This window comes from Triplophysa rosa, linkage group LG12 (genome assembly GCF_024868665.1).
Source record: "Triplophysa rosa linkage group LG12, Trosa_1v2, whole genome shotgun sequence".
Classification (NCBI taxonomy): Eukaryota; Metazoa; Chordata; class Actinopteri; order Cypriniformes; family Nemacheilidae; genus Triplophysa; species Triplophysa rosa.
Window position 1 is genome coordinate 12882679 of NC_079901.1, and position 25092 is coordinate 12907770.

Below are 25092 nucleotides of genomic sequence, written 5' to 3' on the forward strand. Positions count from 1 at the left end.
GAGTCAACGTGTTCACGCTTTTCCCCTAAAGGCTGTCCCGAGACTTGAGGGAAAAAGAGGAGAGCTGGTTGTCATGTCAACAGCGATGCGAGTCCCTGAAGGAGCAGCTGTTGGCGTGGCAACAGAAAGAGGAGGAGGTGACCCGTAGACTGGAGCAGGCGGAGGCCGAGCTGAAGGACCTGAGAGTGGCCCGATCCACTCTACAGCAGGAGAGGTTTGACACGTAAACAAAACACGCTCCACAGCTGGAGAAAACAAGTAGAGTTTTGCTTACACAGTTGCCATGCATTAATACATACAAATACATTTGTATTCAGTCACACTACAGCTGTCAGGCTTTCTCTTTCTGTCCCACCTGCTCCTTTAAAGAACCACTCAGCACGTCTGGACCTGTAGGACCTGACTCATTGTTCATGAACCTATTTCTTCCATATCTGTCTTCATTTACAAATGGTTAAAGATCCAATAAAAGCTTTTACACAGAAACTGTGCTGCATTGTTCGCCCTAGCAAAGAAAGATTGCGTTTCATTTGAAGAGATAAGCCACTGGAGGCCTGCTTGACAGCGATTTTGAATGCGCTCTCATTTGTAAGACGCTTTGGATAAAAGTGTTTCCAAGTGAAGAAATGTAGTTGTAACGTAAATGATTTTACCAGGTTAACCCTTGTGTGGTGTTCAGGTCCGTTTTCAATGTTTACTTTTTTAACCTTTTTTATTTATTTGAGACATGTTTTTTCAACGCATTTTCATATTTTTTAAATCATGTGATGATTTAAACGGAAAACTGTTCGCAACCGACATTTCAGGGGCACCATTGACTACAATAGTTGGAAAACATTGTGTCATTTTCTTTTTAGGAAAGCTAACATTTTTCTACTATGGTAGTCAACGATGCCCCAGAATTGTCAGTTGCTAACATCCTACCGATATCTTTCTTTGTGTTCAACCGAACAAAGAAGTTTATACAGGTTTGGAACAACTAGAGAGGGAGTATATGATGACAGAATTGGAGTAGCCCTTTAAACGGGGTATATGACAAGCATTGCGTATATGTTGTAATTGGGATGAAGTAAAAATATTTTTACATATATTTTTATAGCTGTATTTATATAAAAATACGAAGGTTAAAAGGTTTTCTTTCTTTGACATTGAACAACCTTTAATGCATAAAGCTTCATTTAGCATCAATGTAATAAAATACCAATAAATTATTAATATCGCTGCTGTCCTTCAAAAATCTCCATATTTTGTGATTTTTATTTGTTTGCCATAAATCATTATTATTAGTCACTCTTTATATCTGTCACTAGGTTTTGCAAATATTCAACCAATAAAAAGTGTTTGTCAATTTTGACAACACAGTACTGAATAATTAGTACAGTGTAGTACAGAGAGTACAGTGTTTTTGCCATTTCCTGAAAAAGCGAATTTGGACATCTGAGGTTTCGGAAGGACAATAGCGATATATTATCATTAACAATGATCATCCAAATCAAAATGAGAATCTAAAAAATGTATTGTGTAATAATCTCCTCACAATTCTCGTAAGCTTAGAGACATTACCAAACAGAAAAAAATAATGCATTCTTCAAACCAGCCTAATATTTTGTCTTGACTGTAACACCTGTCTAGCTCTCCATCAGTCTGTCTGCCCTAAAGCGGTCTTTCTCTCACTTTGTCTCCGTCTGTCTCTCTTGTCCCTTTATGCTACCGGTTCCCAAGCTGATTGGCTCAGTCCAGATCAAGACCTGCTTAGTAGTCCGAGTACCTGTGTTTACCAATTACGTGCATGAAATGTCTTTTCATCCACCCGGCCTGTACTTCTCAAACCTGTTTTCTATTTGATCTCCCATTGTTCTTTTCCACCTGTTCATTGGGGTAATTGCAACTCAATTCACGTCTGTCCTCTCCTTTATTAGAGCTTAATTGTAACAATCCCCACCTGTGTCTTGAGTTTCTGTTTGTGTGTGTTTTTCTCTCCGTCAGTGGCCTTTTGTTACATCCCAGCTGTTGCGTGTTTAGATGTCTGATGTTGTTTGTATACACGCCTCTGTCCCTGTGGTCTATCTGTCTAGCAACCAGCAGCGCTGGGGCTCTTCTTCTCTTGCCAAGTGTGCTAGATGTCCATCCTTGCTTTTTTACACCTCAGCTGTTGTGTCACAAGTGCTGTGGCGGCTGTTGGTCTCATTACCCCCCATCTGTGCTCGCTCACGTCTCACTCATTTTTCACCTGTGGATGTCCAGGCTTGTCTGATCTTCCCCATCGTTCCCATCATGCCTGTGTATTCCCAGTTGGAATTCAAGATTATCTGTGATCACCTGTCACCTGGTGTAATAGTCAACTATATTTTCACATTCGTGGTCCTCACGAGGCTGCAATAGTCGGGTGGCAGGGTGCTACTACTGTATGTGGTTGCCATGGTGTTTTTTATGTGTTGATGTAGTGTTCTGGGTGGTTGCCAGGGAGCTGTGTAGTCACACAGCCTTCTGGTCCCTAATGTAATCATTAATCATTCACCAGATGAAAGTTTCAGCACTTAAAAGTATGAATAATAAAATAGTGATGCTTGTCTAAACATGTTATTGCAGTAGTACGCAGTGTTTTCCACGGATGTCAACTTTCTTTACTACTGCCTGTTGTATGCTACGGTAAAGAAATACGCTTGCAAATCTTGTATTTAGATCAAGATCATGCAGTCTTGATTTTGTAGTGATAATGTAGTGATGGGTTAGTCACAGAGCATGAGTCAAATGTGAGGGTTTCATTAGACACGTGTTCATACCTGTGCTATAGGTTAGGTGGAGTCAGAGGTCACAGGTGCTTGACTAATAGGATGGAAATGAGTGTTTAAGTTGTCGTCTTTATAGGGGAATCCTCAAGCAAAAAACAAATTGCATTTTTGCTAAAAAATCTTAAAGGAATGAGGAAATGTTTCCAGGTCTTTCTTCTGTGAATCACAACATATTTTTTAAGAGTGTTCTGAGAATCCCTTCAAACATTACAAAAATGAATTTCATTAAGTCTTGTTTTCTGAAAAAGAAACATAGTTACATGACTTAATGCTTAAAACCAGAAAAAATATGCCAGTTGGGTAGAAGAAAAAAAAACTTTATTTACGTTTCAAATTAGTAAAGCAAATTTAAGTGTATTTGTCTTACCCCATTAGCAGATTTCCCCCCCTTGTTTTAAACATAATTTAACTTTATATATGATTTCTTTATTCATTCTTTCAGGATTTTGGTTTCAAGAATTTTTACATTTTTGTACTGAAAAACAAGACAAAAATATGAAGAAAATAATGAAACATAATAAAAATCAGTGTGTTCACTTAAATACAACCACTTTAAGTCAGGGTGTTAAACTCAATAATTTAATAGTACATGAATCTATAATCTGTATGAATCATTCTTTTATAAAACAATATATATAAAAACAATAAATCAACCATTTTTAAAAGATCTCAAATGAACTGTTCATTTCTGACTCAAACATTGCTTTCTCATAAACACATCTTGACAAATGTCAAGATTTACATTGATGGTGAGTAAATGATTGTTTCATTTATTAATTGCTGATGTTAGACAGTTAAAAGGGATCTCCAGAGACAAATACTGTCTGTATAAAGCACGTCAAGACATGCAAACGTTACACAAACTTAGCTTTTCCTCAAACCTGTTGACACTCAGTTTCTATATTACTAGGTCAGCTTGGCATTATTTCTAAGACATTGTGGCACTAAAAGCTTAACAAAGAGGTTAACAGAACATTCTGACCGTGTGCTTGAACTGAGTGTGCTGTTTTACTTCAGAGGGACAGGCGCAGTAACCACGCTTTGCCAATTATCACAGTCCTGGTGTGAGTGCTCATGTGCCTCAGACCAAAGAAAAGAGATTCTGACTCCTGTGTTACCCTACAGAGGACAGTTTGTCCCCTAACTCACTCGTGTTCTTGCCCAACTGCTGCCTCAGTCTTTGTGTATCCTCTGAATAATAAGGACAAACCACTCTTTCATGTGTCCAGCCGGATCACAATGATACTGTTGATGTTTTTTAGATGAAAAGAGAAAGAGTGTGACACTTTATTGAAGAAGCTGCTTCAGATATTCTCTGCATACACACAGCCTGGGGTCAGTCATAATCACCCCCGTCCCCTTCACACCAGTTAACAAAGACCAATTCAAATGATAAAGAGGGAGTGTGTGCCATCATTTGGAAAAGTTTAAAGGGATCCCTCTTAAAATGATCTCTTGGCACACTATAGCTCAAACATGTTATATGGGTTAAAGGACCAGTGTGTGATTTTTGGAGGATCTATTGACAGAAGTGTAATATAATATACATAACTATGTCTTTAGAGGTGTATATATACCTCAGTATATAATAATATTATAAAATAATGAAACTTTAATTTTTTTTTACCTAAGAATGAGCTATTTCTATCTACATACGCCGCATATCTACATATACGTCCCTTCGCCAAGGGATGGGTCGAGAAAACGTTGATAGATTTTACTGACTGGTCCTTTGAATTCCACATACAGTAATGTTTTTCCTCATTGTTATTATGTGAAAGTGTTACCCTTAATGAAATTAACTATGGTTTTACTATATTAAAAGTGTATTGATTGTTAAGAAAAACATGTAAATTATGGTTATTGTAGTAAAACAGTGGTTCATTTGTAGTCATCATGGTTTAACCGTAGTAACCTTGTTTTTTGTTTGTTTTATTTGTAGTAAAACCATACGGGTAGATGTGGTTTATTGTCAAAATATGATGCCATTTGTGGAAGCTAATTTTAGGATTTTCTTTACATTTTCTTTAGAAACAACCATTTTTAGGACTATAATTGACATAGGAATACAGTACCATAGGATGTGGATATACCAAATAAAGGAATAGTTTACCAAAATATTCTCTCATAATTTAGGCCACATCCACAAGATTTGAAAATGAACATTTCAGAATTTATATAAGCATGTTCATAATATCTTTATATAGCTGAATATGTTCTGGCATAATACAGGATGCTTTGTAAATCAAAATACGACCATATACATCTACACCTTGACTTCATCTAACTCCCATTTTCCATCCAAATTGACTCGAAAGATTACATGAACACATTTGGCAGACGCTTTTATCCAAAGCGACTTATATTGCATTATGCTATACATTTGTTTCTGAGTCCTGGGATCGAACCCATGTCCTGCTCTAACCACTGAGCTACAGGAAGATTAGATCCAAGACCGACCTTTGAAAGCGTATTTGTAAACAACCTTAACTAGCTAGCTAGCAAGATTAGCACATCCGTATCTTTGTGAGTGACTGTTTATACGTTTATGTTGATATGTGTCATGGAAACAGTTAGACAATATACAGCACTGAGACCAGACACACTAATGCAAAACATAATCATATACATACGTCAGTCAAAGAGTCGATTAGTCATGTCTGACTGTTCTCAGATCAGTGCACGCATACAATTTCTGATTGTGTGATTGACAGGCCTCATTAGTCAGTGTTTATTGGCTGCAGGGAATTTCTGTCACTAATTAACAAAGTGATCCATGTCATTAAAAAGTGACTAACAGAAATATCATTTGGAAATGTGCTTTTGAGAGAGAATAGGTGGAAAATCTCTCAAGGTGGAATCATTTACAGAGAAAAAGAGATTGTGTATGTGTCGAATGACTGTCTAGAAACTGAAATGAACACAAATGAGAATACAAAGACACAAACACAGGTATGTACGTGTATTTAGTTTGACATTAAAGTGACAGTTCACCTAAAAATGAATATTCTGTCATCATTTACCCTTAAGTTGTTCCAAATCTGGTTATTTAAGATATTTGTGTGTATATTTGGAGGAATGCTTGTAACCAAACAGTTCTTGGCCACCATTGACTACCATAGTAGGAAAAATGACAATGGTAGTCAAAAGTGCCCCAGAACTGTTTGCTTTCCTACATTCTTCAAAACATTTTACTTTGTGTTCAACAGAACAAAGAAATGCATAAAGCAATTTTTCCTACTATAGTAGTCAATGGTGGCCAAGAACTGTTTGGTTACAAGCATTCTTCCAAATATCTTTCTCTGTGTTCATCAGAACCAAGAAATGTATACAGATTTGGAACAACTTGAGTAAATGATGACAGAATGTGTCGAATTCATTCATTAACTTCCTCATTGATGTCTAACGGTTGTTTAGCTTTCAGTAATAAACTTTAAAACCAAAGTCCAGAATAAATCATCACAGAATTTGTATTTGTCAATAAAGTGTTCATTTTTTTCTTACGTGAAATATTTGTTTTGGACTAGTTTAATAATAAAATAGGTTTGTGTAGTGTCTGAATGCAGAACGTTCATGAATCGCTCAACTCGATAATAAGTTTGAGGCACTGACACTTTTTCAATCCTGAAACTTAATTTTTTCCTATTCAGTCCGATGGCTGTGAGCATTTCTAGCTGCTTTTAAAATCCTATTTCTCTTAAAGTCTAATTTTTTCTTCACAACCCCAGTACCTTCTTCCATTTAAGGAGCATTTGGTTTATATCTGTCACTTCAATATGTTGCTGTTCATTTGATTACACAAGTGCAGTGAAGTGTGAGCATTCCAGAGTGTGTCTATTTAAAGGGGTCATATGGCGCTAACACGTGTTTTTCTGTGTCTTTGGTGTGTTATAAGTTGCCCATGCATGTATTAGACACGTAAAATTGCAAAAATGAAAGTGTGGGAACAAAAGATGCATTCTATCTAAAAGCGAATGATCACCCAGACCTGCCTTAAACGCCTCGTGTAACCACACCCCCCCAAATCTACGTCAGTTCATGGTGTGATTTGACTAAGACCGCCCAAATGTATATGCAAGTAAGGTGGGCGTACCTGTCAGTACAATTGCGTTGGAACCTGATGTTCCGAATATGGTAAGAGGCGTTACATTTCCGTCACACGCTTGCAGTATTCGACCAATCACTAAGCACTGGTTAACTGGCCAATCATAGCACACCTCGCTTTTCAGAGCCATGAGCTTTGTTAAAAATCTGTGCGTTCAGAGAGGCGGAGCAAAGAGGAGATACAAACATGCACGGTATGTGGAAAATACAGCGTTTTTGAACCTTAAATCGTGTATACACATTGCATTACATCTAAAACAAACTATAATATTCGTTTTAGCCGTGTCATATCACCCCTTTAACACTTGTGTATCAGACAGTCACTTCCTCCAGCCGTCGCCATTATATGCCACCTCTTCCTGTCAGAGAGATGTGTGTCTGTCAGTCCGCCTGTCTAACATAAACGACAGGTAACTTCTAGACCGGCAAGAAATACATTCTCTTTCTCACGATAATCTTTCCTCTCCTGTTCTTCTTGTAAATGTCTTATCTCTAGGGAATCACTGCGACCTCCATTAACACATACTTTTAAGGTGACGTTTTAGTGTGTCAGAGATATTTCAAGGAACAGTTCAACCACAAATGTTGTAACTAACCTGTACGACGTTCCAAACACGTATGACTTCCTTTTCTGTGAAACACGAAAGAAGGAATTTTGAAGAATGTACTGGTGAGTCATTTCTGTGTCATTACAATGTACAGGAACCATAAATGCATCAAAAGGTAATTTATTCAACATGTGTTCACTAATCCAAGTCTTCTGAAGTCATACCATAGCTTTGTGCTTAAAATTTAAGTCCTCATTCGATGAAAAGCTTGAGATCTTTAGACGTCTCCTCTCATGTTCCACATAAGAAAGTCATATGGGTTTTACAATGGCATGAGGGTGAGTAAATGATGACATTTTTAACGCACTAATCCTTAAGGGTCTAAATATCTTGAATACCGTGTATTCAAGACAGATGTAGCTTTGAGAGGTTAGGTCAAGATAGGTGGACATCGGAATTTCGGCGCTTGTGATGTGATTCAGTCAGTCTGTTTACGCTTTGATGTTGATCCTGAGCTGTTTGTTTGTTTTTGTGTGCGTGTCTCAGTCTTCGCCAGTCTGGGATGGAAGTAGTCTGTCTACAAAGTCTCTGTCACAGTTTATGTCTCATGGGAGGAATGTTTGAGCCGCAGAGGAATGTGCTGTAAAAATGGAATTACTGCCAAACTGTCTGTCTAGTCACCAGCGTTCTTCACATCCTCTCAACGATAGAAGAAGAGGATTCTTGATTCATGTTTATAAATAGGTTCAGATGAGTCAAAATGTGATCACAGTTTAAAATTGACTACAAGGAAGAAGAGAGAAAAATCTAGAGGATGAATTTTTTATTTAAGCAAAAAGACACTTTAAACACATAACGGAAGCTGATATGGATTTGTATTTCAGTTCAAACAGATGTATTCTTGTCACACATTTCCTTAAATGTTTATGCATTGTCTTTTTTGCAAAGCAACCTAGTGTGCACTCAAGATATACATTTAAAGAGTAAATATTTTGTGATTTTTTAATGTCCTGCTTTAGTTAATGGAATGTCCAACAACAAGTTTACGTACATACAAGGTGTAAAAACACTTTAATTTTCTAAAAATAGGCAGTTATCGTTACCTTACTTCTGGACTGACTCAGATGATTAGTTCAGCGATTCATCTGTCTAATCCCCTCCTTTCTGTCAGCCTACTATGATCTGATTGGTCAGATGGTCTAGTCTGCTGTGATTGGTCTACCGCATACAGCATCGCAGTGTCACCAATGGAACGTAGGCGGGCATTACACTGAGTTATGCAAATCTGACCCGGATGATGGATGACTTGTTCGTGTGATTCAGAGTCGACTCCTTTTTTCCCAAGCCAATAACTTTGTTATTCGTTCACTTTCGGCTTTACAACTTAGCAGACTGCTCACCGTCACACTACACACTGCATGAAATGTAATTTTAATGATATTGTAATGGTTACTCTTTAAAGATATGTGCTTGATACACTCCCCCAGCACTCCAACTTGTTTCTGAAAGTTTTTTATAAGTATGGATCCCTGATTCGTAACAGGGATCCTATTCCTTAATTGGGAAATTCTCCCAGAAAAGCAGGCCCACGGCAAGACAAAAGAAATAGCCCGCCCACGCGCCAACCGATGAGCGATAGGAAGACCCGCTTATCAAAATTGTCTGTGCTGCGTCAAGACTGGCTGCGCTGTGGGCCTGCAGCTGCAGCTCTTTACTCTTGCGATAGTGAGAGAAGTTGAGGTGAGTTTGTTGTTCACGCCATTTCAGTGATGGATGTTATATAAACGGTGGATATAACACTGGATTTGGAGATCGTTTGAAACTGATAGATAGCGGGGTCCCAGTGCTAATGAAGATACAAAGTATGCAATACTACTGTATAGGTACTCAAGATTAATATGAGATTGGCAGAAACTGCGCATGTTACCGGATCTTTAATCAACTTGTGCATTTCCTGAGAATTGAACCCACAACTTGTTGTCAGTTGAGCAACAAGAACATCAGGATGCAAGTCTCTGTTTATGACACACACCTATAGCAGTCTCACCTGTTTTATTAAGACATCTATCTTCATCCTGAACCCATGGCTGATTCTAAAAATGCCTGATATTAGTCATAGTTTTATATAAGAACATTTCATGACATATGACAATTAACAAAAATAACAAACATTAGTCTCCATAACAACTGGGTCAAACACACAAAAATACAATTGCTTCTGAATGTGTCACAGTCGCTCTTGTTTTTGGACTAAAGAATTAGCACATGGTCTTGCGATGACCATCACATGACTTCTATTTGAAATCCACAAGACAAAGGTCACATTTTAGGGTTATTAAGGGTGGTTTGTGGCCGCTCTGCGACCTCAATGCACACTGTTGTCAAACCCTCACTGAGGCGATTTTCACAGGATACTGCCACCCCACGTCTCATTATGCCACCAAAGTATGAACGCTGAGTTGGCACACGGGCCTAATATATTCCTGCAATATGAGATGAATTTTACAGCCGTTTTAACATTATAATGTCATTGCATGTTGGATTGTTGTGAGCATTAGTCAGAATCAGAAGAGACGCATTTAATTAGCTCATATTTTAATAATTAGCTCATGTTTTTTCCACTCTAAACTTTATGATATGATGTTCTATTCTTTGTGAGGTTTTATGGACCTCTTTTGATGGATTTATTGTAGACTCTCTTTCTTCAGGAAGGAGTTGAGGAGGATTCATGTGGGAGAACTAGAGAGATTGGAGGAGAGCTTTAGAACAAGACTGGAAGCTGCAGAAGAACACAATTCAAAGGTGATGTGACAAAATAAAAAAACATTTTTTTTTTGGTGATTTATCAAAAAAAGAAAGATTATAAATATGACCGAAACTGTTTTTTTGTCTAGTTTTTTGATCCCAAGTTTACTAGTCCAAAGAAATAAACAATTGATTGAAATTAAATGATCGTTTTTGTTTCATTTTGTGAACTACTAACAATATTTCTCCCAAATTTAAATAAAAAAAGATATATTTGCATTTATTTGCAGAAAAGGAAAACTGGAGAAACAGGTCAAAATACCAAAAAAATTGCTCTGTGTTTTTCAGACCTCAAATCCTACAAATAAAACAAGTTCATATTCACTTTTAAGTAATACAACAGTAATATTTGTATGTAATAATGTAATAATTAGGAAAAGGTCAAAACCTTGATTTTTATCACAGTTTTTATATATCTTGTTATGCCGTTCATATTGCTGTTGGATCCTGACGTTTGATTTTGTTGAAATTAAAAAGACATTGGACAGGAATGGCCACAATACATCATGAAGAGTTTGGTTCCAATATGAGATAACTGTTTTAAAAAAAATCAAAAATCATGTTTTTTTACTGTGCATTCCAATTAACATCAATCAAACTGCAGTTCGTTTGTTTTGATTTAAGCCATAATAACTCAAAAAATACAACTAATACAATAAAAACTTGATAACATAATAAAAACATGATTAGTTATCTCATTTTGGAACCAAACTCTTCAAATGCTGATAAAAACTTTGGAATGTTTTGATTTAAGCCATAATAACTCATAAAAATACAACTAATACAATAAAACTTGATTAAAGTTATCTCATTTTGGAACCAAACTCTTCAAAAAACTTTGGAATAGTCTCTTAATTTTTTCAGTGACTATATGTTAAAAAAACATATAATACAAAAAAAACAATAAAAAAATATTTTTGCATTATAGATAAGTATTTAAAAATATGTATAATTGTCAAAATATGTTTAGGGTCCACTAGATACTCTGTATGCCCTTTGAAAACTATATAGACCTTTACTATAAACACACTTCCACCTCTTTTATTTTGTCTAAAGTTCACTTCAGGTCTTTTTTTAATTAAATATCATTCGTTTATTTTTTGTGGCCTGAGGTCTATCCACAGAACAACAGTATTAGGAGGAATTTGATTTAGTGAAATTACATTTAAGACTCACTGGATTCCTGCAGTTAATGCAAGTCTACAGTAGGTGAAAGCGGTCTCTTGCTGTCACACACACGCAGACATAAAGCATCTCTTCATCAAACACACACTCACTCTCTCTCTTTCTCCACCACACACTTGCACACAGGCCCTGTTGTGTTCTCACATGCACTCTGTCTCCATGAAAAACATGGTGGCCTTGGTCATGCCCAACTAAAAATACATGGCACGTCACCACCCCCTTCTTTGTTGTTTATAATTGCGGTAACCGTTTTATTCAGCCGCTGACAGTTCGATATTTCAATGGTGGTGAGAAATCTATCTTTGATATGACAGTCTCTGGTTACACAATGACTGCACAAACAGCTTTATATTGCTTTTTCCCCAACCACATGAGACCTAAATTAACCATAATAAAAGGGCATAATTATATCTCATTGCCATTTTGCTCTGTCAGCTGCTTGGCTGTGTAATTTTTCAATGGCGTGTAAACATTCTTATCCACGGTTATGACTGCTTTGAAAAATTCACATTTTTTGCTTTGTTGTTGGCAGTATTTTGATTTTTACTGTAAAGTTTTATTTGTTTATAAGTAGGTTTTTGTTTGTATCTTGGGTAAATAACTGGTTTTGGTGTCTTTGTTTGGTTTCAGTATTAGTTTTCATACTGCACAACTCAACAAATCCTTCCACCTGCCTACAGTATGACTACACATGTGAAACTCTTTTGAGAAATCCAAGAAGTGCGTTTGTTTTATGTCTTATTCTAATTAAACTTAGTCATTATTTTGTGTTGCACATTTCGGTTTACTCTTTATTTTTCAAACTGCCGTAGCAAGCGTGCAGATGTTTGTGTGGTTTGCATGAAACATTCTATTTGATTACATGGTGCCAGTTTCTCATCTTTATTATTTATTGCACTTTTATGTTCGTATGTGTGTATTTGTGTTGGCCATTTATATGTGTTATGGCTGAAATTGATTGAAACCGATTTAAATTTAATGGTGAACCATAGACAGTAATATGAGAAACAGACGATCGTATAAACTCTATTCGACCTCAACCTTTGTTTAACCTGCATTTGTTTGGATATATGTGTGTGCAGATGGAGGCCTGTCTGGAGCAGAAACAAGCTGAACAGGTGAAACAGCTGAAGCAGTTAGAGATGGAGTTAAGAAGAGAAGCAGTTATAGAATTGGACATCCAAAGACAGAAAAACCAGGAGCTGCTTCAAAAATACCAGACTGAAAACCAGCAACTACAAAAGAAGGTATAATAAATGGACCTCTGGCACACCCATGTGACCTCCACCTTAGTGGGTCAGTGGCGTGCCATTCATCAAAGCAGGGAAGGGGTTTTGTTTCCCAATATAATATATGAAAAATGTTTGCCCTTCAATTCAAGGTTGGTGTGGTACAGCCCTTCCTGCAGTGGGCCCTTCAAGGTTAGAAAAACTTAAAAATGTGTAACGCAGCAGGGTCCCGACAAGGAGATGTTTTGTTTGAATGGAGGAGATGCCTCAAGATGTTAAATAAACTGCTTTTGTGTGAAAAATTGATATTCACCGCATGTCTGCTAAACTGTGAAATGTTTGACGTGTTTATTTTGGGTGAGCTAAATTGGTGTACGATACAAAAGTTGTTTATTTTAAGAGTCAAAGACAATTTCACAACAGGTGTAATTTCCGTCATTCATTTGATTTCTATGGAAACTACATTTGGTGACTTGTAAAACATTTGTGATTCTGTCATGTCAGGGCCATTAGAGGGCGCCAAATGGGCAAATGTATTATTGTGCAATAGAATGACAATGACAGTTCAGTTTTATGCATTCATAAACAACAACAGAAGTTAACATCATAGCTCTCGTTGAACTCCTGAGATGCGACTTTGCTATTTTTTTCATGTAGCATTGATTTCTCCATGCTGTGACTTTATCAGAACAGATCTGTCGGAGAACCACTGCAGCACTCCATTTTTTCTCTCTCTCTCTCTCTCTCTCTCTCTCTCTCTCTCTCTCTCTTTCTATCTGTCTGTGACATGGCTCTCTTTCTCTCCCAGCCCCCCATGTTTCTTTGTTTGGTTTTTGGCTCACACCTCTCCTTTGTTCGTGGCCACAAATGATGTCTGATTACTGTCTGTTCAGTGGAGCCTGATATCCAGCGTGTGTTTGTTTGGTCAGAGTAAGATTGGTGGAGGCAGATCTACTGGTCCAGAAGTGATGTTGAGAGATTTTGTCTGCACGCATGCCATAGATGAGGGATTGCCATGCACAGTCGACATGGGGAGGGGGTTGTGCAAGACACGATGATGGCAAAACACCTTGGTTATATATACACACAGTAGAGACCATAAATTGGAGACCACAGAGTAAAATCTAGTATTATAATCCAATTTATACAAAACCATATTTGTGCTTTTATTTATTATTGAGACTTTTTTTACTCGTAAACTGAAAACCGCTATTCTGTCAAACCAATTAAAAATTCCAGTGGTATATTTTTACGTTTAAACTGTGTTTGTATCTGATCTTCTGTTTTAAGATCCCCGCTATTATACATTCAGCCACACAGGAGCTACACGAGGAGATAGCAGTGCTGCAGGAACGCATGGAGAAGCAGGGAGAAGCTCGTGAGAGCGCCTCCCAAAGGGAACAACAGGTACTGCAAGTGCAGAGGGAAGGAGAAGCTCAGCTACAGTCTGCCCTGCAGGACCTGCAACAGGCTCAGAAACAATTACAACAGTTTAGAGAAGAGAAAACAGCCCTAGAGAAAGAGGTGAGACACTAATCAAGTTTATCAGTCCATCTGACCACTGTCACAGTCTGTCAATTTAATAAGAGATGATGCTGTATCTTAAACAATTATTCACACTACCGCTGTTCTGACAACAGAGGAAATGATGTAAACAAGCATAGACTGGTTACTCGCTCACTGTTAAAGCATGCAGGGGTGAAACTGTGGTAAAGTGACAGACGTCAGGATACTGGAATAACCACATGTACAGACAATCAGTCAGCAGTGATGAGATGATGGTTGAAAATCAAGTACACAGGGTTTAAAAGTTTTCCGGTGTTGTGCCGAAAACACACTCCCCGCCAGATTCTGCACCCCCTTCAATAACACGCTGTCCGATTGGCTAATTCTAACCCCTCCCCACACCCAATCCTAATCCTAACCCCTCCCCTAACACCTAATCCTCACCCTAACCATTGTGGGGAGGGGGGTGCATAATCTGGCAGGGAGTGTGTTTTCGGCACAACACCTACACCGGATCTCTGCTTATTGATAGTTTATTGATATCAGTTCTAGTTCATAAATTCGCCTACTAATGGTATGAGAGGAACACGGCTATCACTCGCAACCAAACAACATTACTAGCCAATCAGAATTCAAATGGGGCGGGTCTTGGTTACCGGAGCGGAAACGTCACGTTGGAGAGTACGTTAGCAAGCGAACAGTCGGCAGGATGGAGAGCAAGTTTATTAAGCCTGAAGCGGGGGGGGGGGCAGCTTTTAAATCCATCATGACAAATATGGCATACACAAATTGGAGAGTGTGACAAAGATCGATAACTTTGTGTTGTTTCGGCAAATCATCTAATCAGCCATCCGCTTCCACTTCTGCGCGAAGAGTAGATCTGAAGAATACAGATCATAATTATTTGACGTAATATGAAGTTGCCGTTTCACAACACATGAATTACGCTTACGAAAAACGATACAATGCTGCAAAACTTGTTTTCTTTCGCTTGCAGCTTGATTTACACCTTTACAAAACGTTTTTGCGAATGCAAATTTATTTTATGCTTGCAATGTCACGTACGCTTTTACAAATGTTATCCTGCGTATGCAAATCTTTTAGGCATGAATTTACCTTCATAGAAAACGGATGTCAATACATTAGTGACAAAAGCCTCGTGCTATTGTAGCCTATGTGGTTGATATGACTCAAACAAATGAAAAGAGAATTACTCACTGCTGACTGTAACCTTTGGAGCTTTAATAGGAATTTATATTGTTTTCGTTTCACGTTTGTAGTGCAAAATTTGCCAGTAGGAGTTTAAAAATGGAAAATAAATCTGCCCCCACTAATTATTATTAAAAAAACGAGCTCAAAAAGGTGATCACTTTTGCTTTTTTGAGGGCTTATTTATGCTAACCTGCTTTGACCAACTGTGGTCTCATTACTATGTGTTGTGGATGTGACTTGTGCCATATCATCACCATTAATACCTATGAAACTAATGATTAAATTACTACTAGAGCACACAATAGTTTAGTAGAGTACAAAATTAATCATAGATCTGGTCACTTTATTTTGCTCTCAAAATGCCACCCTCGATAGGCCAAAAAATTTGTTATTTGTTATCTTTTTAAAAAGTAGGATTTTTATTATGATGAATTTGGTATGTTAAGCTATGTTTTTACATACCATAATTGCATACGACTATGGTTTTGTGGGTTATAATTATGCCGGTTATAATTATGCCCCCACTTCTTTTGAGTCATTCTGTGGTCCATACACACATGGCTTACCATCAAAGTTTAAGAAACGTCTGTCTGAGACGCTCAAAAACGGCATGTTACTAGTCCATTTCACGGGAAATAATGTTCTTTTTTGTTTGACAAATAACGTCTGTGTCTACTCTAGCAAAAAAAGGAAGTTCAGGCTCAGGATTTTTTTTGCTTTAACCCCTGAGTACAAATAAGATCTATATAAAAAATGAATAACCAAGAAGCAAAATAAGAACCAGCGAAGGTGAGACTTGCATGAAAGCGTGTATGCATTTGTGTAAGCGTATTTGGAGCGCTACTCTGTTGACATGCATGCATGTGTCTCCAGGGTGCAGTCTGTGGTTTCAGTCACGACACCTTTTGTCAGTTCGCTCGCTCACATCCTCCCACTCAGACACCTAAAAACCCCTTTCTCCAACCTTCAGGGTTGGCCACCCACTTCCCCCAAACCGCTTCCTTCGCTGCAGAGTGTCTCACCAGTTCATCTAGTTCAAGGTGCCATGCCGTGAATTTCACAGCTGACATATTCTTTTATGCCGACCCCTGAGCGCAGCATCTCTACCTCTCTCACCCCCCACACTTTCAAAGCAAATGGCATCCTTTTGTGGGAAAGTTTTCGCTGCATTTTAAGAATCCATTAAAGCTGGCTAAGGTCTAACCGTGATATAAAATCAATACCTGAGGGCATTTAACGCTTAACCTTTTATAAAAAGCACCTTCTTGATGTTCTTTTCCCTCCCTCTCTCTCTCTTTTCATCTGCTCTTTGAGCTGCGCCTGCTCTCTTCAGAGGCGTGTGAGACATTTTTAAACTTCAGCTTGATATTTATAAGGATTTGAGTGGTCCCAGGTTTGAGAAAGGGGGTAATTGGTGAAGACTCTGTAACTCCTTTCCAAAACGGAAAGATCTAAACTGCATTTTTAAAGCATCGAAGGCTGAGGTCCCAACATGAAGGCTGTTTCAAAAGGTAGACGGCAACATTATGCTGCCTTTTAAGAATAAAATGAAAGAATTTCCTTCAAAATCAGAACAGGAAATGGAAAAAGAAAAAACTTTCTCATGAGAGCCTACATGAGAGTTTTTTATTTCAGTTAGGATGTTGCTAAAATACAATACAGCAGTTGAAATAAAAGCGAACATAGACTTTTATAACAGCTCTTGCATAAACTCATGGTGCTGTGAGATATCAAAGTTGTATTTTTATTCTCACCGAAAAACATTTTTCTCTTCTGGATATACATTGCAGAACATAGAATATTGCCATTTGTCTAAAGGAGGCGCCTCTAAAATGTGTTTTTCTTTTTTATGTATTATAGCACTTGATAGTGTTTATCTTACATGTGAGGTATGGTGTGCTGAGGTCTTTCATTACTGTTCAACATATAATATGCACTTTATATTTATCCTTTGTAATCCTTCTAAAGTCACAGCGAAGATCCAAAGCACTGTTCATATTCTTTCTTATTTTACAAAGTGTGATTATATCTGTCTTTCATATTCCTCATACTTCTTTCTGTTGACTAAATAAACACCTGTTTTGATCATTCCTCGCTCTTTTTAGAATATATATTCTGTTTTTCAACAGATGGATAAGAAAAGACATACATGTGACATTTCATCTCCATTCGGCTCTCATCACTCTGATCCCTATGTCCCCACAGCGGGACGGGGTCAGAGCTGCATTGGGGCTTTGCTCATTCGGCCTGACTGTGGTCGAATGCTCATGTGATATAAACTCTCTGGCGCTCTGCGGCTTTGTGTGTCAGGTGAGGAGAAGAGTGAAGCAAAGGTCACTGTGTCTACACAGATGTCCGTATAGTGTTTAACCTTTTCTGACACACAAACTCTGGTCTCTCCGGTGCTGTTGCAGAGTGAATGCCTTGTTGAGCAAGCACGTCTGTGCAGCGGACTGTGTGTGGGTAGATGAGATGCATGCATGGTTGGTGTGTGGGTATTTTGCCGCAGGGAAGAAACTGGGTTTTTATTGGTGTTGATATTACATGAGCATTATATCTGCACTTCATACACATTAAACGCATTCTCGTGTTATAATAACCTTTAATATTCTGCAAAAAAAACCCAGACACCATCGCAGAAATTCTAATAGATTTACTATACAGTAAATTCTAATGGTTTCCATCAAGGTTATTTTAGTTTACTAAAATTAAAACTTTGAAAAACGTTCCTGTTCATTAAAATAAAATAAAATATTAACCTAAAAATTATTGGAAAAACTTAACTTAAGGAAAAATTAAAATGTTGCCTCGAAAAATAAACGCAAGTAAGTTTAAAGCAGTAAAATTATAATAATAAACAAAAACTAAAATAAAAATGAATTAATCTTATATAGCAACATTAAATATAAACCAATTATAAAATGACAAAATTGCTAAAGTTTTAACCAAAATTAACACAAAAATAAAAAAGCTAATTTAAAATATGAATAAAACTAAAATCAAAACTATAATAATTCTGGTTTCCATTACAAATACCAGTATGGACCATTAGCTGTTTACCAATAAAGCCATTACAACATTTCTTTGTGAAGTGTGTTTCGAGCCTTATTCCAGGAGGATTTAATGATGTTCTGTTGGTTCCCATCGGCCACAATAACATCCCACCAGTAGAACCCACGCATTATCAGTAGAGACCATCAGAGACCATGACCAATTCCAATAAAAGTTCTTCTGGTGTTTTTTAAGCACTTAATCATATTATATTTATATAAGGTTATATAAAGGTTATATGGGCTACATTTACATAACACATAAATAATACCTTACACTAGGGGTGTAAAATACCATGCCATGATCATTAGTCATCTTGCTGAAGCTTTTATCCAAAGCGACTTACAAATGAGGTAAACAATGGAAGCAAAAAGCATAAGCGCAGTAAAACTGCTCTCAAATAGCCCACCACAGTATACAAAGCTAAGTTTTTTTCTTAAGGATAGAAAGTGTAGAAAAGAGATAGAAGTCAGAGCTAATCGGTCAGGTGCTGACAGACGAGATGTGTTTTCATCCGATTCTTAAAGATGGCTACAGAATCTGCTGATCTTGTAGCAGCGGGCAGATCATTCCATAAATGTGGAACTGATCCAGAGAAGGCACATGAGTGATTTTTTCTCTTTTTGGGATGGCACTACAAGACGTCGTTGATTTGGAGAGCGTAGGGATCTGGCGGGCGGGTACATAAGTCTGTATTAGCGAGTGAAGATATGGGGGTGCCGAACCAGTGGTGGTCTTGTAGGCCAAGAACAGAGCTTTGAATTTGATGCGAGTGACTATAGGGAGTCAATGTAACTTAATGAAGAGAGGAGTGACGTGTGCTCTCTTCGGTTCATTGAAGACCACTCCTGCCGCTGCATTCTGGGGCAAGAGTTTATTTGGGATATGAAGAGTTAATATATAACTCAATTTTTTCCTTTTCAAAAATCATGTTTTTTATTGTTATCATGTTTTTATTGTGTCTTATTGTATTAGTTATGATTACTTAATCAAAACAACCCAAATGCAGTTTGATTGATATTATTTGGAATACACAAAACGTGGAAACATGATTGGAAACAAATGTGGAATCAAAAATGATGTTATCTTTCATTTACTGTGATACAAAAATGTACAGTATGTACTATAATTTTTTTATTCACTTATTTTTTACAATATGTCATCTGTTTAATTTGATACATTTATTGGTTTAATTTGACTGCGTTATGTAATTCTCTCTTAGAATTATCTTAGTCTTATTTTAACCATAAAATTAAATGGCTATTAAATTACATTTAAATGACATACGTACAAATAAATTGTGAACCCTGATGTTGTATGTACAACAAAAATGGTTTTGAGAATTGTTCATGTTATGAAATCAGTTATTTTGATTTCAGTTTTATCATTACATTATTCAGAATATTGTGATACAATCGGATTGTGGACCCAGCATTGCGTATTTGAGAGTATTGTTACTCTTCTACAGTATCTAGGAGACAGATAACAGATTCATCAGGTTGTTGCAGTATCTCTGTTTGACCTTTAGGTGACGCTGTTTGACCATAAGATTACACCTGGCTGCATTGGTCTGGTCTGCTTACATCCTCAATGTGGCACACACATCACGTGCATCTGCATCTGGAAGTTTGGGTTCAGTCAGGAAACTACCAGCACTTGTGTGTGGAAATGATGGCTATTTTTATTTGGAATATGTTTCCACAGGCATGTGGAAATACTAAATCTGGGTTCATGTCTTCCAAACACTCAGCGTCATCTGACTGATCCAAAACTTTCCACACATGAAAATAGAAACTGACAAACCGACTACATGGTTATCTTAAATGATACGCGTATTTTGTATCATGACAACTAATTGTTGCATAACTACGCTGATGATTTCTCTTTTCTTTCTTCACTATTTTCTCTTTCTTGGACTAAAAGAAGTATCTTCTGGAGGAGACAGTAAGGCGGGAATGTGAGGAACGTGAAGAACTGACCTCAGCCCTCACCCTGGCCGGAGAACAGCTTCTTGACCTCAAACATCTGTCAATGAAACCCCGCGACACACAGACACACACCCGACCCTCTAGATCGACACTCGCACACCCTGACCCTCCTACCTCCAAACACACCCCCATTCTGCTCCATCATCACCCACGCAACCCCAGCACCCCACCCAGTCAAGGCACCAGACGTAAGAGTTTGGGTGAGTGGCATTCTGGCAGTGTAAGCAGAAGTCTTGCATCCTGGCATGAAACATCAAGGCCGGTATCCACCCTGCCCAAAATCAACAAAGATAGAATCCATTTAGTGAATGACTCATGCAAAAATATCACCACCTTACTTAGCAGAAGGGACAAACTCTGATTCACCTCTTAAAAATTCTTCTCCAAAGGACCCTCCACCCTTTGTTGTTTTTATACTGACCTCGTGATATTTTCTATCCCCCACCCTAAATGCATCATTAAACCTTCACAGAAACCTTTTTGCATTTTTACATTTTCAAAAAAGCATCATAAAGTATGTTTATAGATCAGTTTCTCTCATGGGGGCCGACACAGAACATGTCGTGAATTGGAGCATGTTGTGGTGCCAAAATCTTGTAGTTCATTTTTAAGATATTATTTTTGTGATCAAACCACACTACCATGTGCCAATAAAGGTGGATTTGTATTGTTTTACATTACTTAGATTGACAGGATGGTTCAACTGGGTTTGAATTGCTGTTATTTAAAAAAATCCAAGAAAAATCTAAAAAAGGGTTTTGGGTATGCTTGTTTTACATTGGACATACTCACCATGTTAACACAAACACACCCTTTTAGATGCACCTTTGACCCGTGGCCTTTTATCTGTGGATAAGCTATGATCTCGCTCCACACTTCCTGTCAATCTGACCTCTCTATTCCTCTGTGCTTTGAAGTTGGAAAGTCTTTTAAAGTAGTGCCAAGCAGCGAGACCCTTTTACTTCTTGTGGTGTACATGTAAGTACATGTAAAGTATTACTGTCAGACCAAACGAAACCAAGTTTAAATTCTGTCTTGTTTGATCTCTAAAATAAAATCTGTTCAGTCAGGCCTGGCATGGGTTTGAAAGGCCCTGACCTGCCCTATAGTGTCCGCAGAATGAAAAATATTGTAGTTTTTTTTAGGTTAACAGAGGCTTACAGGACACATTTCACTGATGTCTCAGTAGTGTTTCTCATAAAGGGATGAGCCACAATGAGGCCTTGATATGACTTGGGCTATTTCTTACTGTTTAGGTATTTTTATAAATAATATGCATTTTTCTGGTTATGCCAAACCCTAGAATATTTGGTTGGTTATAGTTAAGTGTTTGGAGACTATGAAGTCGAAAGGTTGAGATCCACTGCTCTAGCGATATTTATGTGTGTTATTAGAAAAATATTATAATCAAGAGCGGGGTTTTATTTTGCTTGTTTGCTTCTGAAACAATATTGTGGCAATATTGCATTTTTGTTAAGCCTAGTATTTTACTTCACAATTTTTTTACCCAGTGATCCAAACTTAAGGCACATATGAGTAAACTGTCTCCTCATTGGTCAGATGTTTGGGGCTGTTTATGTTCAGGGGGTCAGATAGCAATAGCTCACAGTGCTTAACTTACAAATATCACTATTTATTACAGTTATAAATGATATTCACAACTATAATTGTGTTCAAGAGGAATCAAGGCTGCCTGGAAAGTAACATCGTCATGCACCCGTTCGCTGAAAAGTGGTTTTGAGAGGAAGAGGGGCGTTCTCCAAACATTCATCTGGTAGGATGATAATTAACACATATGTCCTATGTGAACTTAACTCATGGCTAATGCAATGTGTAGAAAGTGCAATGCACATGTATATTGCTTGTTTGTGTAATCTGCTGAATCACGGCTGGCTGTTTATTACGAACTAGATGGGAAAGCCAACAGAAGAACTGCGTTAAGCTAGAGTTATGAAACAATGAGTTATGAAAATGAAACCTATGAGCAATACATTTCTTCCGCTGAGAGTGAAAAAAGCAAGGAGCAGAATATAGTGGGTTCAATAAAACATGGCCTTGTCTCATAGATCCTGTTTTTAAGGTGGATTGCTGCATTTCCAACTTAAAAAGTACGGCATTTTGTATTTTCGTCAAGTCACGTATTTAGTGGTCACAACCTGTAATTACTGTGATTGTGCTGACCTCTAGTGGCTTGATAAATACTGTCACCCAACGCTGCGCTCGTCTCTCTTTGTCTCATTAAATTAAAGCAGGTAAGTTTTTCTCAAAATGCCTCTTATGCTGCTGAGATACACACATTCAAGAGATGACAAAACTCTGTAGAGAGGGTACGGATGATCAATGTCATCACAAAATAGCAAAACTTAAGCTAAAAATGAAAAACCAGCAAAACCTTTTAGCATGCACTTGTTTCCTGTATATGACATTAATAATCCTTTGTTTTCTTAGAATCAGAGGAGCTTTATTGCCAAGAGTGCTTGCACACACAAGGAATTTTCTTTGGTGTTGAAAGCTTCTAGTACAGACATTCAACACAATGACAATACAAATATAACAAGATTTACAGTCTAAAAGATTCTAAAATATGCATATATACAATTAAGACTATTTTACAGAAAATGGGGGATAATAATATATGAGAGACATTGTACAGGGTAGTATATAGTAGAATAAACATATTAACAGATTGTATGTACACTTGTGCAAATGGATAATGTACTAAGTAGAGGTAGTGTTATGTACGTGTAGAAATAAAATGTAGATATAATAAGGCACAGTAGTGCACACTATAGAAGTAGTGAAAGTGGAATGTTGCTGGAACAGTTATCTGTGTAGGAGGGAGATTGCCTGGGGGAAGAAGCTGTGTCTGTGTTTGGAAGTCTTGGTGTTTGGTGCTCTGAAGCGCCGGCCAGAGGGCAAGAGTTCAAAATGTTTGTGTGCGGGGTGTGTGGAGTCGATGATGGTTTTTCTTGCCCTGTTTTCCACTCTGGAATCGTACAGGTCCTGAAGTGTGGGCAAAGGAGCACCAATAATCTTCTCAGCAATCTTCGTAATCTCCGTAGGTCTGATTTGGTGGCCGGGCCATACCAAACAGTAATTGAAGTGCACAGAACAGATTCAGTTACTGCTGAGTAGAATTGGGTCAGTAGCTCCTGTGGTAGGTTGAACTTCCTCAATTGACGGTGGAAGTATAACCTCTGCTGGGCCTTCCCTTACGAAAATTTACCATGGTTTTACTACAGTTAAACCCAAAAAACCATGGTTACTGTAGTAAAACAATGGTTATCACAAAATAACCATGATTTGAAAACCATGTTTTTGTAAAAACCATAGTAAACGATGGTAACTAGTAAAATCATGGTTTTGCCCCAAGTAATCATTGCACCAAAAAACCATGGTTACTACACTTGTACCACAACAAAAAACATGGTTAATTTTCGTAAGGGTTCTTTACAATGGAGTCTATGTGGGACTCCCACTTCAGGTCCTGAGAGTTGGTGGAGTCCAGGAACCTGAATGACTCCACAGTATCCACAGTGCTGTCCAGGATGGTGAGGGGAGGAAGTGATGGAGGGTTCCTTCTGAAATCCACTATCATCTCCATTGTCTTGAATGTATTCAGCTCTAGGTTGTTTTGACTGCACAAGAACCATTGCAGAACCCACAGAATAGCCTGGGTTTTGCCGTGCAGGCCGCGCTCGAACGCACCAACGGCAACGTATGCCAATAATTTCTGTGTTGATGTAAAATCTTTTAAATAAAACCATCCACAATTGAAAGGCTACAAATAGCAATCCTTATCGCAACTGTCATAATAATTACACCTATATTTGTCACAGTGACGTGCACTACCACCGGTGGCAGTTCGCCACCGTCATGGCACTTTTCCACCGCGGTGGTACGGTTGTCACGACCACCGTCACAGCCCTAGTTGTTGGTTTTATTTGAAGTACAACTATCATTTCAAAAGGAACTGGGTGCACCTACACAGTTTGTTTATTTAGCGCTCCAGTCAAATCTGAAGAGGCCTCATGTTTGACAGCAAGCCAAATCTCAGACTATATGATTAGAAATAAGTGCTGTATTCTACTAAACGTAAAAGCAATGCTAATTACTCTGAGATTTGGCTAATTTTTTAAAAATTGTAGTTGTACTTCAAATAAAACCAACAACCATAATAACTATAGTTAAACCACTAACCATGGTATAAGCAGGAAAACATAATTATACGAATTCCTGGAAAACAAGAAATATCATTTTGGAAAAATATGTTTAAAATTAGTACAGTCTGAAATATGCATTTAAAAAGACTGTTTAAACTATAGGAAAAATAGAAGAACCAAATGCTTGTAGAACTGCAATTGCCTAAAAAGTGGACTAAAAGGTATGTTGCTTTTATTCTGTTTTTATTCCTTCAGTTTTGACCCTGTTATAGGAGACTTTTGGCTGCAGGATAAATAAATAACACTGTGTTTATTCAACAGTGTGTTTTTTCTCTGTTTTTGTTTGCAAAATGATACCGACTCTGAAGGCACTTCAAACCACTGATTGTCATCCTGTTATGTTGTGAGTCATGTGCCCACACAAGCCCTCAAACAAGCTGCAGTTGTATGGCGTTATTTTAATGACAAATGTCATTATTACAAGGCAAGAGCGCTTTTATGTAATACGA

The 25092-nt window shown here is 37.7% G+C and overlaps 1 protein-coding gene across 2 annotated transcripts in view; it reads left to right on the forward strand.

The window, feature by feature from the left end:
* lekr1 (leucine, glutamate and lysine rich 1) overlaps positions 1–21561 on the forward strand; it is a 69591-nt gene extending 48030 nt beyond the window's left edge. Inside the window, exons 9-13 of one of the 2 annotated variants that reach the window (XM_057348721.1) lie at positions 32–214; positions 10153–10246; positions 12517–12681; positions 13954–14187; positions 20359–21561. In XM_057348721.1, coding sequence (XP_057204704.1) covers positions 32–214; positions 10153–10246; positions 12517–12681; positions 13954–14187; positions 20359–20781 — 1099 coding nt within the window. In that variant the 3' untranslated portion in view covers positions 20782–21561. Of the gene's footprint in view, positions 1–31; positions 215–10152; positions 10247–12516; positions 12682–13953; positions 14188–20355 lie in introns of both variants that reach the window. The other variant, XM_057348720.1, reaches the window with a different exon arrangement.
* Positions 21562–25092: the final 3531 nt, after the last annotated feature.